Source organism: Malus sylvestris, chromosome 3, assembly GCF_916048215.2.
Source record: "Malus sylvestris chromosome 3, drMalSylv7.2, whole genome shotgun sequence".
In the NCBI taxonomy this organism is placed as follows: Eukaryota; Viridiplantae; Streptophyta; class Magnoliopsida; order Rosales; family Rosaceae; genus Malus; species Malus sylvestris.
Window position 1 is genome coordinate 33,190,358 of NC_062262.1, and position 20,108 is coordinate 33,210,465.

General features: G+C 39.3%; 1 protein-coding gene across 3 annotated transcripts; it reads right to left on the reverse strand.

The window, feature by feature from the left end:
• Positions 1–946: 946 nt before the first annotated feature.
• On the reverse strand, positions 947–18,312 carry LOC126615937 (protein SPIRRIG-like). 3 transcript variants are annotated; one of them, XM_050283864.1, is made up of 19 exons: positions 17,714–18,312; positions 16,570–16,639; positions 16,028–16,113; positions 15,223–15,358; positions 15,086–15,142; positions 14,794–14,970; positions 14,146–14,337; positions 13,941–14,006; positions 13,557–13,671; positions 12,268–13,424; positions 11,298–11,997; positions 11,115–11,217; positions 9,807–10,912; positions 7,963–9,613; positions 4,758–7,805; positions 4,086–4,394; positions 3,575–3,881; positions 3,154–3,300; positions 947–2,713 (listed from the first exon to the last, which is right to left on the reverse strand). In XM_050283864.1, the coding sequence occupies exons 1-19, from the start codon at positions 17,908–17,910 to the stop codon at positions 1,538–1,540; spliced, it is 10,800 nt and encodes a 3,599-aa protein (XP_050139821.1). In that variant the 5' UTR covers positions 17,911–18,312; the 3' UTR covers positions 947–1,537. The 3 variants fall into 3 exon arrangements, with proteins under 3 accessions (XP_050139821.1, XP_050139820.1, XP_050139822.1); XM_050283863.1 differs by having other exon boundaries at positions 12,268–13,427; XM_050283865.1 differs by lacking the exons at positions 15,086–15,142; positions 15,223–15,358; positions 16,028–16,113; positions 16,570–16,639; positions 17,714–18,312 and having other exon boundaries at positions 12,268–13,427; positions 14,777–14,915.
• Positions 18,313–20,108: the final 1,796 nt, after the last annotated feature.

Here is a 20,108-nt window from a genome sequence, read left to right on the forward strand (position 1 = left end):
CCTCATAGGGACCACCACCCCATAATATGTTGCCGCCAAAAGCTCGTATTTAAGCAAGAGAATCTTCTATGTGTTCTTGAACAACTAGAAAGAGATTCTTTAACCAGAAATAATTTAGTTCAGATGTAAGATACTTATCTAGAAGTTTTCGTAACTCAAATCATATATTATAGAACCATCAAAGATTTGGGCCTTTCGAACTCTGTCCAAAGAAACGCATGTCAACGCACCAAAAGCCGCTAAAATGCTTTCTACCATCATTGCAAGCTGCAAATCAGAATCCAATCCATTTGGATGTGTGAGCAAAGTGCCCAGTGAGTGAAAAGCTTCCCTGAGTCTTCCTCCGTCGCAAACCTCCTCCAGGGAAGGGAATTTAATGGCGTTTTGAGGGTGTTTGGAGAAGTGGAGAGACGGGTTTGGCAGAGTTTTCTTCGACATTGGGTGCAGTGCACGGCGGAGGAAGTGGAGGGGCAGTAGTGTCGGGCTGGAGTAGCCAATACATTAGCAGAGTACGTGAGCGCTGCGCGGGATTATATCGTTAGCACATATTACAACAAGTGGAATGCATGCATTTTTATATCGTATGCTAATGGACGGGGATGGAGATTCGAACTCAAACGCAGTACTATTGGACAACTTGACCTAACCAATATCAGCTTAATTTTTTTTTTCCAAAGATGTAAACTATTTATATTTTGTTTTGTTGTTATGTATTCCGTAAAATGATATGTTTACTTAAAACGAGAAAAGTACTGTCAAGCTTTTGATTTATTATTCAACACCTAACACAACGAAGTAAAACGAGAAAATAATTCTAATACGAGTTTTAGTAAACGCTGGAGAAGTTATGAATACTCGACCAGGTTATGAATTAGAGCAATTCAACCACCCAATTGTGTGTAGGAAAACATTCACAACCTTTTTTTGGAGAGAGAGAGAGAGAGTCTTACAAAATGAAATGGGCAATAATAAGTGCCCAAATGCACTATTTCAAAAAGAATCGTAGCCAAAAAATGCCCGCAATAGACCAAATTAAGCGTTCCACATTCACACTGGAACCATCATTTTTTCACCCAAACGTCCCCATTCCTGGCACACTACTCTGCTATACAACTTCCATCGCACACTCTGTTAGTCCCAACTATTTACATAAAAAATAACAAACAAAAAAAACTGTAAGACTTGGATGCTCCTCGTCCGAAATGGAGAGCATCCTCCTTTCCATCCCAAAAGCATCCAGTATTGCCTTCCCAATCAGATGCTCAACCCAGGTTAGCAAAGATCCCGGTAGGCAGCACGCTTGCGTGGGTTTCAACATTTAACAATTGGTTTAAGAGTGGATTCTTCTTTCCTGTCAATCCTGTACAGTTTTGCCTTGTTCCGGTCCAGGCCAGCCCTGCTGTCGGAATTGTCCCACCTTTTACCATGTAGTACTAGCACCACGTCCGTTCTTTTCATGATGAGGGTCCGGGTATTAGAACTGAAAGCTACCCCCATTTGCTGAAGTTATTATACCTGAATCAAAACTTTAGGATCATCACCCCTGATTCATTGAAGCTCTCAAGCTCTCATCTGGCACTGTCCATGACAGCAAATGCCCACCAGAATCCCCACTTAGTAACTGCTTGAGGTCATTTGTAAGGAGAAGGGCAGTAACGGGATGCTTATGAAACTTGAGCACCTTGTGGAGGACCAACCTGTACTCTGGTGCTTTATCATTGAGATTTAAACCCCCCAATCCATTGCTCGTTGACTTCTGTTGGGAACTCTCGATGTTGGTGTGGTGAACCATTTGCCAAACCTTAACAGCCCCACTCTGATGACCGGTTACAAACCAGTTCGTATCCAGCCAATCAGAAAATGAACTACTTGTCACAGAAAGAATTGAATCAGAAGGCAGTTGAGACGTGTTAACCATTGCAAGACAGTCCCCATTAACGCTCCAAACTGCAAGTAAAATTCCAGCTGCTGTCACAATTTCCCCTGTCAAGTCATTCACATAAATTGCAGAAATCGGCGCTGGGAACTCAGGGAGCTGCCTAACAAAAACCAAGGAGCTGAGATCCCATACAACAACAGTGCAGTCATCTGATCCACTCACAATCAGCATGTAAGGCTGGCTAACATGAAGACATGTAATTTTGGATGTGTGGGCGCAAAGTGCCTTCTCCAACTGCAAGCGTCTCAAAACACGAGGACCGTAATTACTGATTCTCCAAACAGAAACTAAGCCATCATCAGCCCCAGTGACCAGAATCTGACCATCATGGCTAACGCCAGTACACTGAATCTGGTTGCCCCCATGAAGATTCTCGTGTGTGGATAGGAGTCGATCTTGATCATAGTTCATAAATCTTAAGCTACGATCTGGAAAACCCCATGCAACATATTTAGTATACGTTCTTGGCTTAAGCAAACAATTTGTTCCTGCCACTAGGATTTTCTCGTTGACAGTAACAATCTGAGTTATAGAAGACGATGTCTTGCGTATCTCATGCTGAACAAGATGGTTTGAGTACTTGAGTGGATGAGGAACCCTTCTGTTGACCTGCCTTTCCACATGGGGTTTGAGGAATAGCTGTTTGGGTGTCTGCCCAAAATGATTAATTTGTGCTAGAATTGAGGCTTTCATTGCAGGATCTGTCACTGAGTCTATGTCTACACTCCCCTCGTACGTGTAGTGATAGAAAACATTCACAGCTTCCTCAGCTGCCTGTCAATTTCAAGGAAATTTATAATGAAAAGCAGATCAAAATGGAAAGAGTAAAGTAGAACACGAAGTCAGGACCAGAAGTAAGTGTTTGGCACAATGAGATCCAGAATGAAAAATAGTCGGGTAGTATTAAATCTCAGCAAATTTTCAACCAACAATTTCTTTATTAAATTGAGCATGTAATATCTGTTTGGTTGCAAAAATAAGCACACACAAAGATGACTTCACTATTCACCAGTTCAAGTTAGGTTTGGGTATATCTCATGCAATCACACATATGTGGGCAATGTGTCTCTAGATGAGTAAATACTGAGCTAAAAGATGAAACTAAAATGATGCCACAAATTTCATTGAAGAACTTCCAGGTGCACAACTTTATGAGGCCTATTAAAAGCTTATGAATGAGTTGCAGTGTGCCAAAAATGAATCTCAATACGAACCTTTCCTCTCTGTTTATATCCAAAAATGAGATCTATCCAATGATGCAAATTTTGTGAAACGTAATCAGATTCCAGGGCCTCCCTGTGCTTCCTGATGAATTCTCTAGCACTGCCTTTAGCCCATGGAGGTAAGCCAACATCACCAACCTAATGATAGAAATTAAAGAGAGAATGTTTCAGTTCTCAAACAGTAGAAAAGAAGAAGATTCAAATAGCATTGGGCCAGAGTACAGAACGCATTTCCTATACCTAAACTATTACAACAGAAGAAAACCTTTGTTTGCACATCTAATTTCTTTTATTAGAAAGCAAAATAAAAAGCTGTACACGTCTACGAGAATGGTTGGGCCCTCAAGGTTGGTTAATGGCTTGAACATCAAATAATTTTTTTTTCTTAAGTAAAGGGATTAAGATGTTTCACCTTCTCTCCTGATTGTTTCTCACCCAAATCAAGATTGAAACGATTTTCCAGGAATTCTGGCATGTAGAAAAATTCAGGAATCAACTCCTTCACATCTGATGTGTTGCCCTTTCCAGCTGCACTGAACCAAGTATCTCTAATACTATTAAAAAGACGATCAGCATGGTCAAATTGCCCTCCTTGTAGCTTTTGATTCTCTGCACTGAACGGTGGTAGGCGTAGAAGATAGAAGAGGACAATCCCAGCACTGGAATAATGAGAACCATAATGGAATTTTGGGACCTCCGGATCGTCCCAGCTCTCGTACCTGAGTAGAGAATGAAAGACAAGATGAATAAAGAAACACTACTGCTAACATACATCCAAAAATGTATTTCTGCATATAGAAAACCATGATAGAGAAAGTGCTTCATGTGGTTAAAACAACTATATAGAACTGAAACAGGAAAAACTTCAATCAAAGACACAACTTAAAAGTGAAATAAGAATAAAACAATGGAATTCATATTACCTTTTCCTGAATTCTTCTTCGCCCTCTAACGTTTGACAACCCATCGGCTTGTCAAGTCCACGAAATGTTTTTGGATCTAACAAGTCCAGGTTTTCACTCTCGTAATCTGAAAGAACCCACGGAAAAACTGGATATTGGGTAAGATCACTGTACCCCCGTCCTGCCAACGTGTTGAGATGCATGAGGTACTGGAAATTGCTTATTTCTCCATTTTGCCATCTCTTTGAAAAGGACTTGGCCATTGACTTAAATAGTCGGCTACCCTCATTGCTTTCTTGTTTTGCTGATCCTGATATGGTTGTGTCCAACCTAATATGAATAGAATTATGAATTAAATAATTACTGGCAAAAATCCGAAAGGTAATGCAAAAGATATTAGGCAGGAAACCATCAATACACAAGTAAAACAATAATATAGGTAAATCTGCAGTTCATATCTTAAATGCTATGTTCCACGATATACGCTTGCATAGTTTCAACATCCTGAGTCCCTAACAAGGGCACACAAACACAGAAACACAGACACACTCTGACACACTGACACACACACACACACACAAACACACTCTGGTAGACCAAAAAAATCATGCAAAAATATATAAATACATCAATTATAACGTGAAAAGGACTACTGGAAAAAAAAATTGAGGAAATTGGGAATTGATTGCTTACATGCTATTTCTAGGAAGATTCATGGCTACCAGATTTCTGAAAACTTCTTCCCTTTCTTTTTTGTGGAACACCAGGAGATCATTACATCCATCCATGCTAAAAATTTCAACAGCAACAGGACGCAGCTGGTAATCACGCTTCAAAAGCTCATGAACACTGTTAAGTTTCCACATGTTCCAAGGGTGAGGTAGACTACCACTAGTACAGACTTTCTCCTTTCCCCATGCACCACCATTATAGGCCCATGCTCTTCCCCCAACTCCTGACTTTTCTGTTGCTCCCCAAGATGAAGTTGACTTTGACTGGAAATCCAAATTAACATCCTTCTTTACACCAAGAGCCTGATCAATGATAGAGAGTTCATCTTTGCATTCCTTTTCACAAATACACCCAGAGTCATCGATATAGAAATTTTCAATCACATACAGAGAAAGCTCGCCGATTAAAAATATACCATCATGCTTGTCCAGACCCATAACTCGTTCACAATTGTATCGAAATCGTATCTTTTCAAAAGGTTCCAGATAAGGTCTGATCAGGTATTCACCATTATCATGAAGTTCCTTATCTGATTTATCATCTGTGACTTTGACATCATCAATTCTTGCAGAAGAAGATTGCCATGGAGACCCTAGGTCAGATCGTTCTTGTACACTGTCATCATTGGGGACAGATGCTGAACTAGATTTGCCACCAAACTCGAGTGCAGAGTGCAAACTTGCTTCATTGAGACTACTAGCTCTATCATCATTCCATTCAGTCCTAGCAGAAGCAACATCTTTGGCATTATCTGGTTTTTTAAAAAATGATCCATCATACAGCTCACCATCAAGGCCATTCTGTTTGGCACTATCAGTCAGAAGTTGAAAGAATGGTTCAGAATCGTTATCAGAAGCATTCAGATCATTCTCATTTTTCTCTTTGGACAGCTCTGCTTTCCCTACTTCAAATTGTCCATCAAGAACATTTTGGATGGTATCAAGTTTCAATCTGCAGCGCTCAAGTTTTTTGCGCATCCTGTATGGACCTTCAATTGGACAAAGCTGCCAATCAGGATCCTGATTAACGGAGGATTTTCGCATTGGAAATATTCCCCGCTCATGGACAAGTTGTTGAAGATGGGTTTGCCACTCGCTCTCAGCATGCAGAACCCATCCATACTTGTCTTGACGCACAACTCTTAGCTCAGTGGACATAGCATCGCGCACCAATTCTAGTGCATATCTCCGTTCATTCACCTGCTCCCAGTGCTTTACATCTAACTTTGACGCATCCCTTGATTTTCTCCCCATTTCTCTCTTGCGACGACCCTCCATAGCTTTAATTCTCACTCCTGGGAATTTTGCTGATCCAGTAATATACTGTACCCACATAATGGAAGCACACTGCTCTAGTACTTTATTCACCAACAATTCAGAACTTTGAAGCCATTCAAAGAAAGCAGATAAATTTTCAGTTAATAACTTGTCAAATCCCCCATGTAGCACATCCAGTTGGTGTCCTTGGTTTGGCTTTGAGACCAGCAAATCTTCTAGAGCCACCCGACGATGCACCAGGAGATACTTGACAATATCAACAGCCAAGTTCTGCACATTCTGTCGTTGGTCACAGAGGAGAGAGATTAAATTGACACAAAGACAACAATTTATATCTGTATCCATATTGCTGGGACAGAATATAATTCGCCTGTGAGCAACTAATAACTGTAAGACCGTGCAGATATCAATTCCTGAATTATCAAGTGAAGAGTTGGAGGAAACTCTCTTCTTTGATTCAACTAGCAAACCTAAGCACAAAAGCAGATCATCTTCTCCTATTGAAGACAAGAATGATGGCAGAAAGCAATACAGTATCATACGATTTGTATTTTTAAGAATTGAATGTATATAAGCATCAAGTTGCCTGCTCCCTCTTCCAATAGATAATAGGCTCTTCCCACTAGGAGTAGCTTCTTCAATTCGACCATCTTTATTTGCCAATTGTAGCATAGATAATAAGAACTCGAGTGTCTTTAGTATTCCAGAAGGTTGAGGAAAAGCGCCCATATATGCACGATCCACTATCATCCAGCATAATGAATCTAAATTTGAGGACCAACGATTTTTATCTAGCTTTTTCTCATTTTCTTCATCATCGCGCAAGAGACGCCTTTCCAGAAAGTTCATCAGTCGACTAAGGCACAATCCCTGGAATACCAACATAGAATCTGCATCAACATATAATGGAACACTTTCCAAGATTCCCTCTATAATTTGTGATACTTTAATTTGCTCAGTCACAAACTCAGACAGAACTTCTGCAATAAAATCTAAAACAGCAGTGGCTCCGGCAGAACAAGGACCACCTCCATAGCCACATTCATCCATTTCAAGAAGTAGCTTTGGACTAGCTGAAAAAAAGGTACTTGCAGTAGAAGGCCCAGGAGACTTCAGGTCTGAAGATGGATCAAATTCAGTGGTAGTCACAGAAGAATCAATGGAAGGAGTGGCAACTGAGGGAGATTTGGATTCATTATAGCCTCCACTTCCCAGCCAAGATGTCAATGCTAAAACAGGAGAAGGAGAGAGTGTGAGTGGGAGTCTAGAACTAGACTTCTCTGATAAATTGGGAGAATCCAGCATGGTAAACGATGTGGAACTCTGAGAATCCACTGGTTTAATGGGCTCCAGGGTGACCCTCTTACGGAAATTATAATCATTTGTGCTGGAGGGGGCGGAAACCTGGTCAACATTATCACTTTCTAAGCTCTGAACAGCTTGTACATGGTCTTGCACTGATTTGTGTAATTCCTGCTTGGCTGCAGTAGCGTTGGTCTCTGTTTTATCATCAGTCCCCGAATTTGGGGGAACAGCCGTGTCTTCAGAATTTGAACTCACCTGACCAGGAGGGAAGCTTCCAACACTAATGGAGGTTTTGGCAGACTGATCCTGCTCATGAGGTAGGCTAGAAAATGTGTTCTGGGAACTACAGGAATCGTCACAATCATTCAAGTTCTTCTCTTCTGCCTTTACAGATAGCTCCTTTGCCATCTTCACAGCATGGGCCGCTCTGTAAGAAACCAGATAGTGAGTTAAGTAAAAAAGAAAAGTTCAAAAATAAAACCAGTGAGTTGAGTAAAAAGAAAAGTTTCAAAAAAAAAAATCCAGTAAAATTTAGATCAAGTAAATAGTATCAATGTCAGAAATACTCGAGTCCCATGACAAACCTGACACAAGAAAAATATAGGTCAATGCAGCTTTCAAGAAACTCTGCTCTTTTGCAGACACCAGTGAAAGGGGAACACATTTTTGCCAAATCAACCATAAATCTCAAGACCGAAGTAGCAGCAAAAGGGGCCGATGCCTCCCCACCCATTAAGCGTGCCGCATATGTTTTATGCATCAATGCTTCACCTTGCAGCTCCCCAGCCATGTCTGCATTTCCATTCACAAGTTCTGCCACAAGGCCAGCACCAACCTGGGAAAGATTACCAGATTGGTGAGCAAGCATTGACTGAACGCTCAGCCTATCAAATGTAGATTTTGCCATGGTAATAACAGATTCCAACAATTCTACGAATTTCAGTTCCACAAAACTTCCATCATTTGGCATAAGCGCGTGAAAGTCTAGCATGCGAACTTCCGGCAATCTAGGATAGACAGACTTTCCAAATATCAGACAGAACAAAATGTAATATATGTCTGGGGAATCATAGAAGCTTGGAAGCACCCGGTTCAAGCCTTGATAACCTCCACTGGTGCGAAATTTTAGTGCAAATGTAGGGGATGAAGTAAGACAAACTCCAAGAAGAGTCATGATCCACCTCATACTTGTTGGGTGAACAGATTCGTCTAGAAAATATGTAATCAATTTAGAAGACACAATCTTATGCCACTGCTCAAGCACCTCTTCAGATTTAATGGTTACTTGCAGATCAATAAGCATCTCCAACAGCATGTTTCTCACGATTACATGCTTTCCCATGGCCTCACGCATTATTGGATGTCGGGGTGTCAAGTCAGGTGGATCAAATGTCATAATCACAAACCTAACCACATGTTCCAGTTCAGAAGAGAGAAACCCATCTTCCAAAATGACACCAAGTAATACAACCAATTTCTCCAAAACGGGAACTTCAACATCACCCCTTTGAAGAGTAACTAATAAATGTTGAACAAGGTTTATTCGGCGCAGAACAGTAAGGTTATGATTTCTGTACCAGTGCATGGACACTAGATGCTCTAGAAAACCAAGAAGTGCAATTTGAATTGCAACTGGTGCAGTTACCCACAATGTCCAATCCAACAAGACATGTTCAACCATGTCTTCATTTGACAAGACAATGCAATTTGAGGTTTCAGCCGGAATATCAGCACTTTCAAGCTCTGAAATATGGCTAAATGAATCTTTTTGGGCAGAAAAATCATCCATGTCTCCTTGAGATCCGACTGAAGAAAATTCATCACGAAACCTTGACAAGTTAAGTTCCTCAAAACTTGTTTCCTGCATTGTTGTAGCTGCTGACAAATTAGTTCGATTATATATCAACTTCCTTGGTTCTGAAAATGAAGCTTCACAGGCAGCAATCTGGAAAAATATCTCAAGACATTGCATGTCGAACAATGACATTCGACGACGCAAAAAGACAGCCAGCAAATGGTATCCCCGGCATTTCTGCATGTCTCTCACATTCTGAGGATTCTGATGAAGGGCAGAGGCCAGTAAGGTAAGGGCCATGTGTAGCATGTCCCTAGTCTCAGCAGCCTCAACTAAGGCCAGGATAACAGTCATCCCACCGACCAGGCAGACAGTATCACCAATTACACATTGCCTACATAGGTAAATATCCCCATGAAGACGCCCAAATCGTGGTATACCTGCACAAAACTAAAAATGAGAACAAAGGAAATAGAAGAATTCAAAAAATCTAGATCCACCAGTTTTTCACATGCATGCATATATATATATATATATATATATATATATATATATATATATATATATATTTGTATATAATCATAAAAATGTCAAAATTTGGATGCAATATGTGAACCTTTGTCTTAAACATACCCCCAATAGGAGAAGCAGCTGCTGATAATGGATCAACTAGATTGAGCATGGAGACCTCCCCTGATGCTCGAATAGCTTCTGCACAGGTTCCATCAAATGCAAATATAAGCTTCTTCCCAGAGAGCTGTAAAGAGAGAGAACCTAGCCTCTCCAAGTCCCAAACAATTCCACTGCCATCTGCCTTGGAGTCTCCTTGCTTATTAGATATGTCAAGCTTCTGTGTACTAGAAGCCAAGGTCAAGTCAGCATCTAATGTATCTAAGATAGCCATGCTACCGCCACCACATGCCTGGTTAGGGACAAAACGAAGAAGATCTGTGTCCTGGAAGAGCCCTCTATATCCTCTACCAAGAATGTACATGAAACAAATACAACCTGAGGTGAGCACCTCCTCAAAAAGGTAGCAAGAACGGACCTTCCAGATCAAGTCACTAACTCTTGCACAAGTAACTGGAGTCCCAACGGTTACCTGCAAAGGTTTTCCAATCGGAGATGGAGAATATCCTAGTTTCCCTGTGTGTCTAAGCTTTCCATCAAGATACACATAAGCAACACTGGCTTGGAACAATCCAGCAAGAGCATTTGGCTTGCTATGTACAACTGCAAGGTGATGCCACCTGCCTTCCTCAAGTTCCAATCCAGAAAACGATAAGGAGCAAGAATTGCTAGTTGCAAGGGTAAGAACACCATCCTCATCAAGATATAATTCTGCATAGAATGCATTTTCATTATTTGCTGCACCAACAGAAAATATCCTGAGAATATGCCGTTCATGATGTTTCCTGGCAGAACTGCTCCACTTCTTAAAAGGACCAGCTTTGGACTCTGTTTCTTTTGCTTGCAACTTCAAGAGATTTCGAAACTGAAACCAACAGACAAATGAATAACCAGCTGCTGGAGGCCATGATCTTTCTCCCAGAGAAACCTGAATGGAAGCATGACCAATCTTGCTCATGTCCATCTCTACAAATGGCGCAAGGGAAATATTTTCTGAATCCTCCATGACAATTAACCTTTCCATCATGTCCACAAGTATACGACCTGACTTCATTGACCTCATTTGCAACACATATCTAATAAGCACTCGAAGTTCTGATGCAGATAGCCTGCCACCACATACATAAAAAACCTTGTTATTCAAATTGAATAAAGTCAAACCAGCACTCTTAATTGCTGAGAGACACCTCAATTCCCAGAAATCCATACATAATTGCACAGGAAAAGATTTTAGATAAAAATAAAGGGAAACAACAATGAGAACTGAACAGAGAAAACAAATAAATTCGAATAGATGTACACAAGTCCCACCTGTATGCCCCAAGTACTTCAACAATCTCCAGAGCATACTTCATTAATGGAGATGAGCCCAAAAGGAAGGGGTGAATGGTTTCCAGCAGAAGTTCAATGCAACCTAAATACATTAGACAGGGTAGAAAGTGAGAATACTGGTCAGAAATTTAGATACTTAGCAAATAATTATTTTTTTCGCACCTATAGAGGTGAGGTTTTCCTGATTGAAGGGACCAGCACGAGCAAGCCTTTCAATAAGGTTAAGAACTTCAAGCTGCATCTTTGGAGTAAAGAGCAGTAACGACCGAATAAGAACTCTGACAGCACCAGCGTTAAACACCCGTTCCTTATCAGGATGAAATGAGCCTGATGTGGTCATTATTGAAAAACTTGATGACTCATTATCAAGCACATCCGAGGATGTAACACTTTCTGATGTTAAGAAGGGTGGAAGCACAATTTCAAGAGCTAGTTCAAACAATAATTGTATGACTTGCTTTTCACAGTCCACACTAAGCAAGCCTGACTCAGACAGAAGATCATAGAAAGTTTGGGATGATATAAGTGTGTGCAATTTTGTCCTATTAACAGCATTATCACACACTCCAGCAGTCACTAGACGCAACAAATACGTAAACACCTTAATGTAAACCTCTAAAGAAGATTGATCTGAATGCTCTCCGTCACTTTGGAAACTATGGAGTGTAGTAAGCAGAAGAGAAAAACCAGTGGCTTCACCAAAAACCCTCTGAGCTGAGTTGTTAACTCCCAGAATGCGCCATAAAGCCCCCATAGTGTCGCATTTTGCATCATTTTGAAGCCTGTATTGAGATCCCAAAACACTGGTAACCATTCCACTTTTTAGAATTTCAACAATCACACCTAATTCTTCAGGATGTGCCTGATCAAAAATGAGAAGCAAAGTTATTTTGACAATCAACAATGGCAAAGCTTGATGACTCAAATACTATTACAGTCTGCACAAAAGCTTCTATAACTGCTAAAACATCCACAGATTCTATGTTATGAAAGTTCTGGATTTGTCCCTCATTTTTATTTCAGAATTATATGAATGAAAAATTAACAAGGAATATAAAGGGACAAGAATTGAATTCAAAACCATCGAAATTCAAAAAACTTAAGAGTTACAAGACTAATAAAGCTAACAAACCTGGGTACTATCTTCAATGACCAAACATGACAATACCCTAAGCACCCCTGCACGGTGTGTGTCAGACACAAGAAACGGGAGAACAGCAGTTACACCATTAGCCACACGGAAAGATGATTGATTGGTTTCAGTTTTCTTTAATAAAGAGACCATACAATCCCATGCAATAGTAATTGTACGGTCAACTTCAAACATAGGAAGCTTCACTGAACCAGATTCCATTAACCTGGGTGATGAAATAATTACGTCCTTGCTGTCCAAGTGCTTTTTAAAGCTGCTTGAGCTGGACTTTCTCTCCAACTGATTAGTATTGCCACTTTGATGTTCTGAACCCAAAAGCAACTTGTGCTGCTTCAGGTCATCCAACAATACCTCCAGGACACCAACTTCTCGGAGGACCTTTTTGTACTGCTGGTCAAAAGATAGAAGTTTTACCAAAAAAGAAAGTACAGTGTGCTTTAACTCTGATGATATTGGTTGCTGCAACAAGCAACAAAGTGACAGTAACTCTTGCTCAGGGACGCAATTCACAACAGTCACAGCATACTCAAGAATTTTTAGAAGTATCTCTTGGGAAGATGGAGAAAAACCAGCCATATTTAGGATGAAAAGTGGAACAGTCCGTAACTGCTGGCACAACTTATAATTTTCAAGATGACTTGAAAATATTTTGAACATTCTATTCAGAACTTCTGCTTGCAACTCCCTGCTATCTGCTTTGAGGAAAATATCCTGCAACATCTGAACTGCTTCAAGGTCTTTGACTTTATTATTGTCCTTTTCCCAAACTTCATCAGCCAATCTGTCTGAAGATGGTGTACAACTTCTGCTATGGCCACTGGACCTGGTATGAGAAGACTTGGAACCTTTCGATTCAGTTGAGCCAGTTTGAGCTAGATTAACAAGAACATCAAGCAACCTAGACAGTGTGGGAGAAAGTTGTTCAGCTAAGGGTCCTTTTTCTCCCCTGGAATCCTGCATGTCTACAACATCCTGTGCATGGGAACCGCCTGAAGCAGAATTTTGGTCTGAAGATTTAAAATGAACAGAATGGAACCCCTGACTTTTCGGCATTGAGGAAAGTGTTAAAGCAAACTGTACAAGGAACTGATAACCATGGGCATTATGTATATCCTCCCTAAGCCTGACACCACCAGCTTCTACATAACAAAAATGTATCATATCAGAACCAACACATACTTAAGCTGTAGAAAATCATATTAGAAGAATACACCACAAGGAAGAGATGTTTAGCTCAACCAAAGAAGGAAAACTGACGAGCCAATTACCAGGTCTATATGACAATTCCACACATTCAAGCAGCAAATCCACAATGCCCATGGTATATGTAGGATCACCACAATCAGGATTGAAATCTTTGACGGCCATTAAAAGAACTTTGATCTGCACAGGGGGGAACAGAAAATCATAGTGTGAGAATTTAAAACGATAACAAAAAAACCATGGATCAAGCCATGATTTGAAAATAATACATATCAAAAAAGTCAGCATAGCCTGTGTAGTCATCATTGGCTAGCTTATGTTCCTGATAAAACTACATTCTTATACAACATTAAAGAGTATGCGGGAGGTATGATGGTGAGTTGAGCAGGCATATTCAGTGTAGTTAGGATTTAACCATTACAGTGCACGCATATAATATATCACCATACCAGATGATGTTTACGAAGATATTGTGCAGTGCTCCCATTGTCATTGACCAAAAGAAGACCAAGAATCTGGAAAGAAAACCAGAAGTTAGCACAAACAAAATGTTGTTACGGGTTCCAAAACTGATTTAATATTATGATTGTGGAAAATGTTGCTATCCAATTATGTCTCTACAAATAGGGCAGGCAATACGTGCAATGTATCTACCTGCATAGCATGTCTGTGAAGCTGGATGCTGTGCAGCAGAACCAGGCCCTCCTTATATCGAGAGAAGACTGTCAAAGAGCCATTCGCAACCATCTGAAAGAGCAACTGAAGAGAATCATCCTCAATCAAACTTTGTGCTGCCAAAGGATGGTTTGCCAGCGCTTTCATAATATGCACAACACTCCCCTCTACCTGCAATTTAAAGGTTACAAACCAAAAGAAAATTTAAAACATGCCATGAACTGATAACATAGCAATTACAACGGGCTTGAAAATCAATATCAAACATAAATAAAAAATTTCTGATAAAGTAATAATGAGAGGTTTGGCCTAATAGGGCAAGTGATAATGAACAGCACAATAACGTACAAGCAAAGACTAAGTTCAGTATGAGAAAAATGTCACACACTATTAGCTGTAGTTCAAATATGTCAACTATTCACCTCAAACAAGGAAAATAAAGATGTTAGAATACCCACAAATCATGGCAACGTTCAAAAAATGTCACACTTCAAAATGCTACAAGGTTCTCCTTCTACCAAACACAACATAACAGCAATTAAGCCTATTGTGTTTTCAAATCAATCTTTGCATACATCTTTGTGTAACAAACATGTATGGTTTTGTATACCATTAAGCAAAAGCTACCTCAAGCCGACGGACTTGACCAGCATCACCATCATAATCTTTCTCAGTTGAAAATAGTTCATCACGATCAGTAGCCTTTTGCTTTTGATTGGCTTCATCAGGATCCAGAAGGGCATTGAGAATATGAATGAGACAGCAAAATATACCCGAATCAAGGAGTGATTGTTTATCAATAGGCTGCAAACAGCATAAGGATACAAGCATGAACAGGGTACGAATGAAGGACAAAAAATCACTCAAGTCCGTCACAACCAAAGAGGTATCTAATCTAGTGAAATTAACAAAATTTTACCCCAGAAGCTAGAACTTGTAAAGCAGTTAACAAATTTGAACCAGGACTGATGCCATCCTGCACAGAAGTAAATAAGATTATGACTTCAGGAAACAGATGGGAAAACAATGATGACACCCATTAAAATAAAAGCCAACCTTTGTGACTTCTGAAAAAAAATTCAGTACTTTTTCCACATCCAAATGTCTTTTTCTGCTGCTGATTTTTAGCTTCTCAATATCTGTTACAAATGCCCTTCCCAGGACAAATGAGAATATATGTGTTTCAACTAACCTGTGTTCATCAAAACTTGTTAGTCAACAAACTGGAATTTTTCCCTCTTTCCAGGATACAAGCTCAACAAACTCAAGGTAAGATAAATTGCAACCAACAGTTATAGAAGTGGCAGAGTTTAACTTATACAAAAAGTTCCAAACCAAGCGAAAGTCATTTTTCAGGATTCATTTTCTAACGTAAAAAAATAATAATAATAATAAAATAAAAAAATAAAATAAAAACGACTTTAAAAATTCAAACAAAATTATGCATCTGTACATACTCAAATTTAAAATCAAATAAACGTCTCCAACTCGACATGACAACAGATTTTGGTAATTGGATCCAATAAAGATAAAATGAGGAAAAACATGTTTTCAATGACACCAGTGACAGAAGAAACAAAGTGGAGTAAACAACCAATACTTGTCCAACCCAGCTTTAGCAACACAAAGTTGGCTGGTTATGCTGGGAACTGATCTATTTTGATTTGCAGAGACACCACAAAACCAATTCGGTACACACATAAACATCAAATGAATAATGAATTGTTCTTAAAGGAAATATTGTATACATAACTTGCTTCTATATTACAAGGTAAAATTAAAACAACATCTTTTTCCCATTTTTTGAAGAAATTATGTACTAATCAATGCAGAAGACCAGAAAAGGGGAAAGCATTCATACATGGTAACTAATTGAGCTACATTTGCATCCTGCTTTACTAATCTACAAAAGACATCTACAGTTAAATTCAAGGCCGCTTCTTTCTCCTGCATGTACAATTAAAAAAAAAAAATTAGAACCCATGATTTTCAGTTACAAAAAATAACTGCATACATGTATAAAAGAAAAATACACTATGATGAAGATCCTGCCTAAAAGTAAAAGTTAATGATTTGAAATGTTTTATCCTAATTTAGAGAGGTTATTGGGGAATTCACTGGTGATTTCAGTTGATTAGAAAGCTAATTGCAGATCTGATTTCTGGAAAGGCTTTATAAATAGGTCATGATGTAACTATTTGAGGATATTTTTTTAAAAACCTATTTGAGGATTGACTATCATATATTTGAAACTCCGGACTCGCTATTGCTCTTCATCTCTGTCTCATTCCCACCCCCCTCCTCTTCTATTTCATCCAGCCACTCTCTCCTCTTTTTCTCGTTATTTATTCTGCATCACATTACTAAAAAAGGTAATATATGGAATAAGTAATGAAAACAAACCTTTTCAGAGCTGGATGACCGGAACTCTTCCCAAAATCTTTTGAAGTCCAATTCCAATTCATGTTTGTCTCTGTTTTCACAGGCATTGGATGTTAATGATCTTGTAATGGTCCAGTATCAAATTGAAATATAGAATCTACAAACAACTAATACCATGCTTCCTTGTGGAAGATTTATATGAGAATGCAAATCATAAATTTAGATGTTGACACTTACAAAATTTATGTTATGACTCCGGTAAAAGAGACAGCATTAACTTTTTACTTTGGTACCAGAAGATTGCACTAACTTTTTGCTACTTCTTAAGCTAATCCAAACACGTTTTGAGTCGCCAGCAGAAATTAACAGCTACATCCTTCACCTCTATTGTTTTGTACAAAAAGAGAGATTATACATGCATGTATAGGCTAGCCTCTCTATCCGCCAGACATAGACTATTGCATTTTCCTTTCTGAAATCATTCAGGCATTACAATGTTTGGAATGCAAAGGTATCAATCAACGACAAACGAGCTAAAGCCACTAGGTTTGATGACTAAAATCTAACCCAAACCAGGATATGCTAAAACAGGAACCCATTCAAAGACGGGTGCATTAGCTGATCACATATAACCTATAATGACTCAGGAGTTGCCAACATAGTGCCATGACTGAGATGTCAATGAAATCAGTGCCAAGGCAATGCAACCATGCTACACTCTAAAGTCTAAACCACTCCGACACAATAGAATTAAAAGCCATATTCATCCATTTTGACACCATCAGTTGCCGGAAAATTTGTATGGACAACGGCAACAGACCATCCACTGGGTGAGACTAGACGAGCCAAATCTAACAATCTCGCATTTGATCATACACCAAGCTGCAAAGCTAGTCAACAAATCCCCATCACAGCACATTCACTAAAAAATAAATTAAAAACTAAAAGCTTTCTTAGAGTGCATAACACCATTGAAGTATTACCAAAACACTCAATCCACCGCCCACCTAAAACCCATTAAACCCCAAATTAACAAGAAATTACTAAACAAATTAAACCCAATGGCGTACTGAAAACTTACTACTTTATCAATATTAACCTACAGAATCGAAAACCCAATAATTTAAACAAGCGAAAAAAAGGAAAAAGAAAACGAATGAAGTACCTTGAAGGCGAATACGAGCCGTGAAGAGCTGAATTAGCATTATTATTGGCAGAGAGAGACGAGGACGAAGAAGCGGCGGCGGCGGAGGCTGAAGCAGATAAAGAAGACGACGGCGAATGAATGAGACCGACCTTCTCCCTTAAGTCCTTAAGCAATGTTCCCCATTTCATCGTTTTCCCTTTCGATCCCTGAAACATACACCTCCTCTCTCATCCGCCGCACCAGATCCAAGCTCCTCCAGAAGGATCTGATCCAGCCACGGAAACCTCGCAATCAATTTTTCCCAAACCGCAAAAAAGTTCCAGGAAAATATATTTTTCCCGGAAAAATCAAACAATCACGGAGCTAATAAACCAATGCGCCCGAACGGAGAGCGATCGGATTCGGAGTCGGGTCTCGTACCGGAGCAGCAAGATCCGGCGTTTCGAGCTCGATGAATCTCGGCGTTTCGCTGCTCGTTTCTTGCGCGTTTCTTTCTTCACTGCGACGGATTTTCTTTTCCGGATTTCGGTCGATATTTTTTCCGATTTTTTTTTTTTTAAATTTTGTGTGCGAAAAACGCGGAGTCGCGGACTTTGGAGGACAAAAGCGAAAAAGCAACAAATTGAAACGAAATATAAAATGTTGTCTGTGCCTGTTCTCGGACGGCCTTGTTCGTACTCTCTCTCTCTAACACTTTCTCTCTCTAGAATAAAATATTCAAAAAATAATTGAAAATAAATTTTTTTTTCTATGCAATCATCGACCACGTCAGCATGGGATCCACGTCTCCCAGGCTTCCACGTGGCGTAATGAGATGAACGTGCCTCACGTGACTGCCTCTCTCTCTCTCTCTCTCTCGAATCTGGATCCTCTCATTTCGGAGATCCGTGAATCGTGTCCGTTCATCATACATTGTACTGTCATAAATTATTTTTAATATTATTATTTAAAATTAAATACAAACAATACCTAACAAAAACTAATATATGATAAACAGACACGATTCACAAATCCCCATAATCCTCGTCAAAGGAATCCAGAGAGGATCCTGTTGGTTCTCTCTTCCGGCTAAAGCAAAGGACAAGGATTGTCTGCCCTCCACATGCCCTTCTGTTTGAGTGGTCACGGTTAAATCACGTTAACATTTTATATTACTATTTATTTTTGTCTTGTTATATGTATAAAAAAACAATATAAGATATGACGTGACTTAACCATGACCACATAAAACATAAGGGTACGAAGAGGGTACCGAAAATGAAGGGCAGACAATCCTTGTCTTAAAGCAAATTAAAGATTCAAATGGGACCTTTTGGAAAAGGAGGATCGATTATACTTTTGTTTATGGTTGGAAGCATTTAACTATTGATGTAACAACTATTGTTTTTGCCTTAATGGCAAAGGTATATATCTTATATTATATATTTTATATTATGGATGGGTCCGGTTCGTTTTCGTACGGTTCATCTTTTAAATTGAGATTTGAGCCAAATAATATCAACCAGTTTGGTTCGTTTTTGGTTTCATACTGTCGATTGTGTTCACTTCAAATATGAGATGCTAAATCAGGAGGGAATAAAAGGAGAAATAATGAATGAATTTATGTGCAAGTTCTACGGTTTTTGTAGGATGTCCAATAAGAAGAACACATGTAGAAACAAATAGAAACATATGAGTGGTCCAATCAAGTTTAAGTGGACAAGCTAATAATCGGACCGGTTTATTTCAACACCAATTTTTACGACTTAGTTCGGATGATCCGCTAATTGTCGGACAATTAGCTATTAGTCTACTAGTATTTCTCTTTTCAATGTTGAAAAAGATTACAATATCAATCCCGCACTACTATTGTTAACTTATACTACTAATCGTCTAAGAAGGGGTGAACTAGGGGTGAACTAACACGTAAAGGAGGGCGCATAACGGGCAAGGGTATTGGTGAGGGCAAGGGTATTGGTGAGGACAAAAGCCATAACTAATCAAATGCTCAAAATGTTTGTTTCTCATTCGGTCATAAGAATAGTTGTCGTTATTAGGTTAGGGGCGGTTGGCCTATGTGTTACACACGATTGGTAATTGTAATAACCAAAAGAGGGGTAGGAGACAAGTTTACGCGCTAGATAGCACAACAAAACTTTGTTGTGTACAAAGGCGATGATGGGTGCTAACTCGATCACCCAACCCTACGAGTAAGGGGCGGGTCGGGCATAGGTTTGAAATTTCATAGAAAATGTTATAAAAATTATAAAGAAAAATATTTTTTTTAAACAAATGATATTATCTACATTAAGTGAGAAAGGGTGGCCTTAGCCTTACAATGAGCTAGCAATAATGTGGTTCAAATTCGTCTTTGGCGATAATCGAACCTAAGTCATCTTAAGGAGTTCAAAATAAAATCAATTTATTTGTGGAT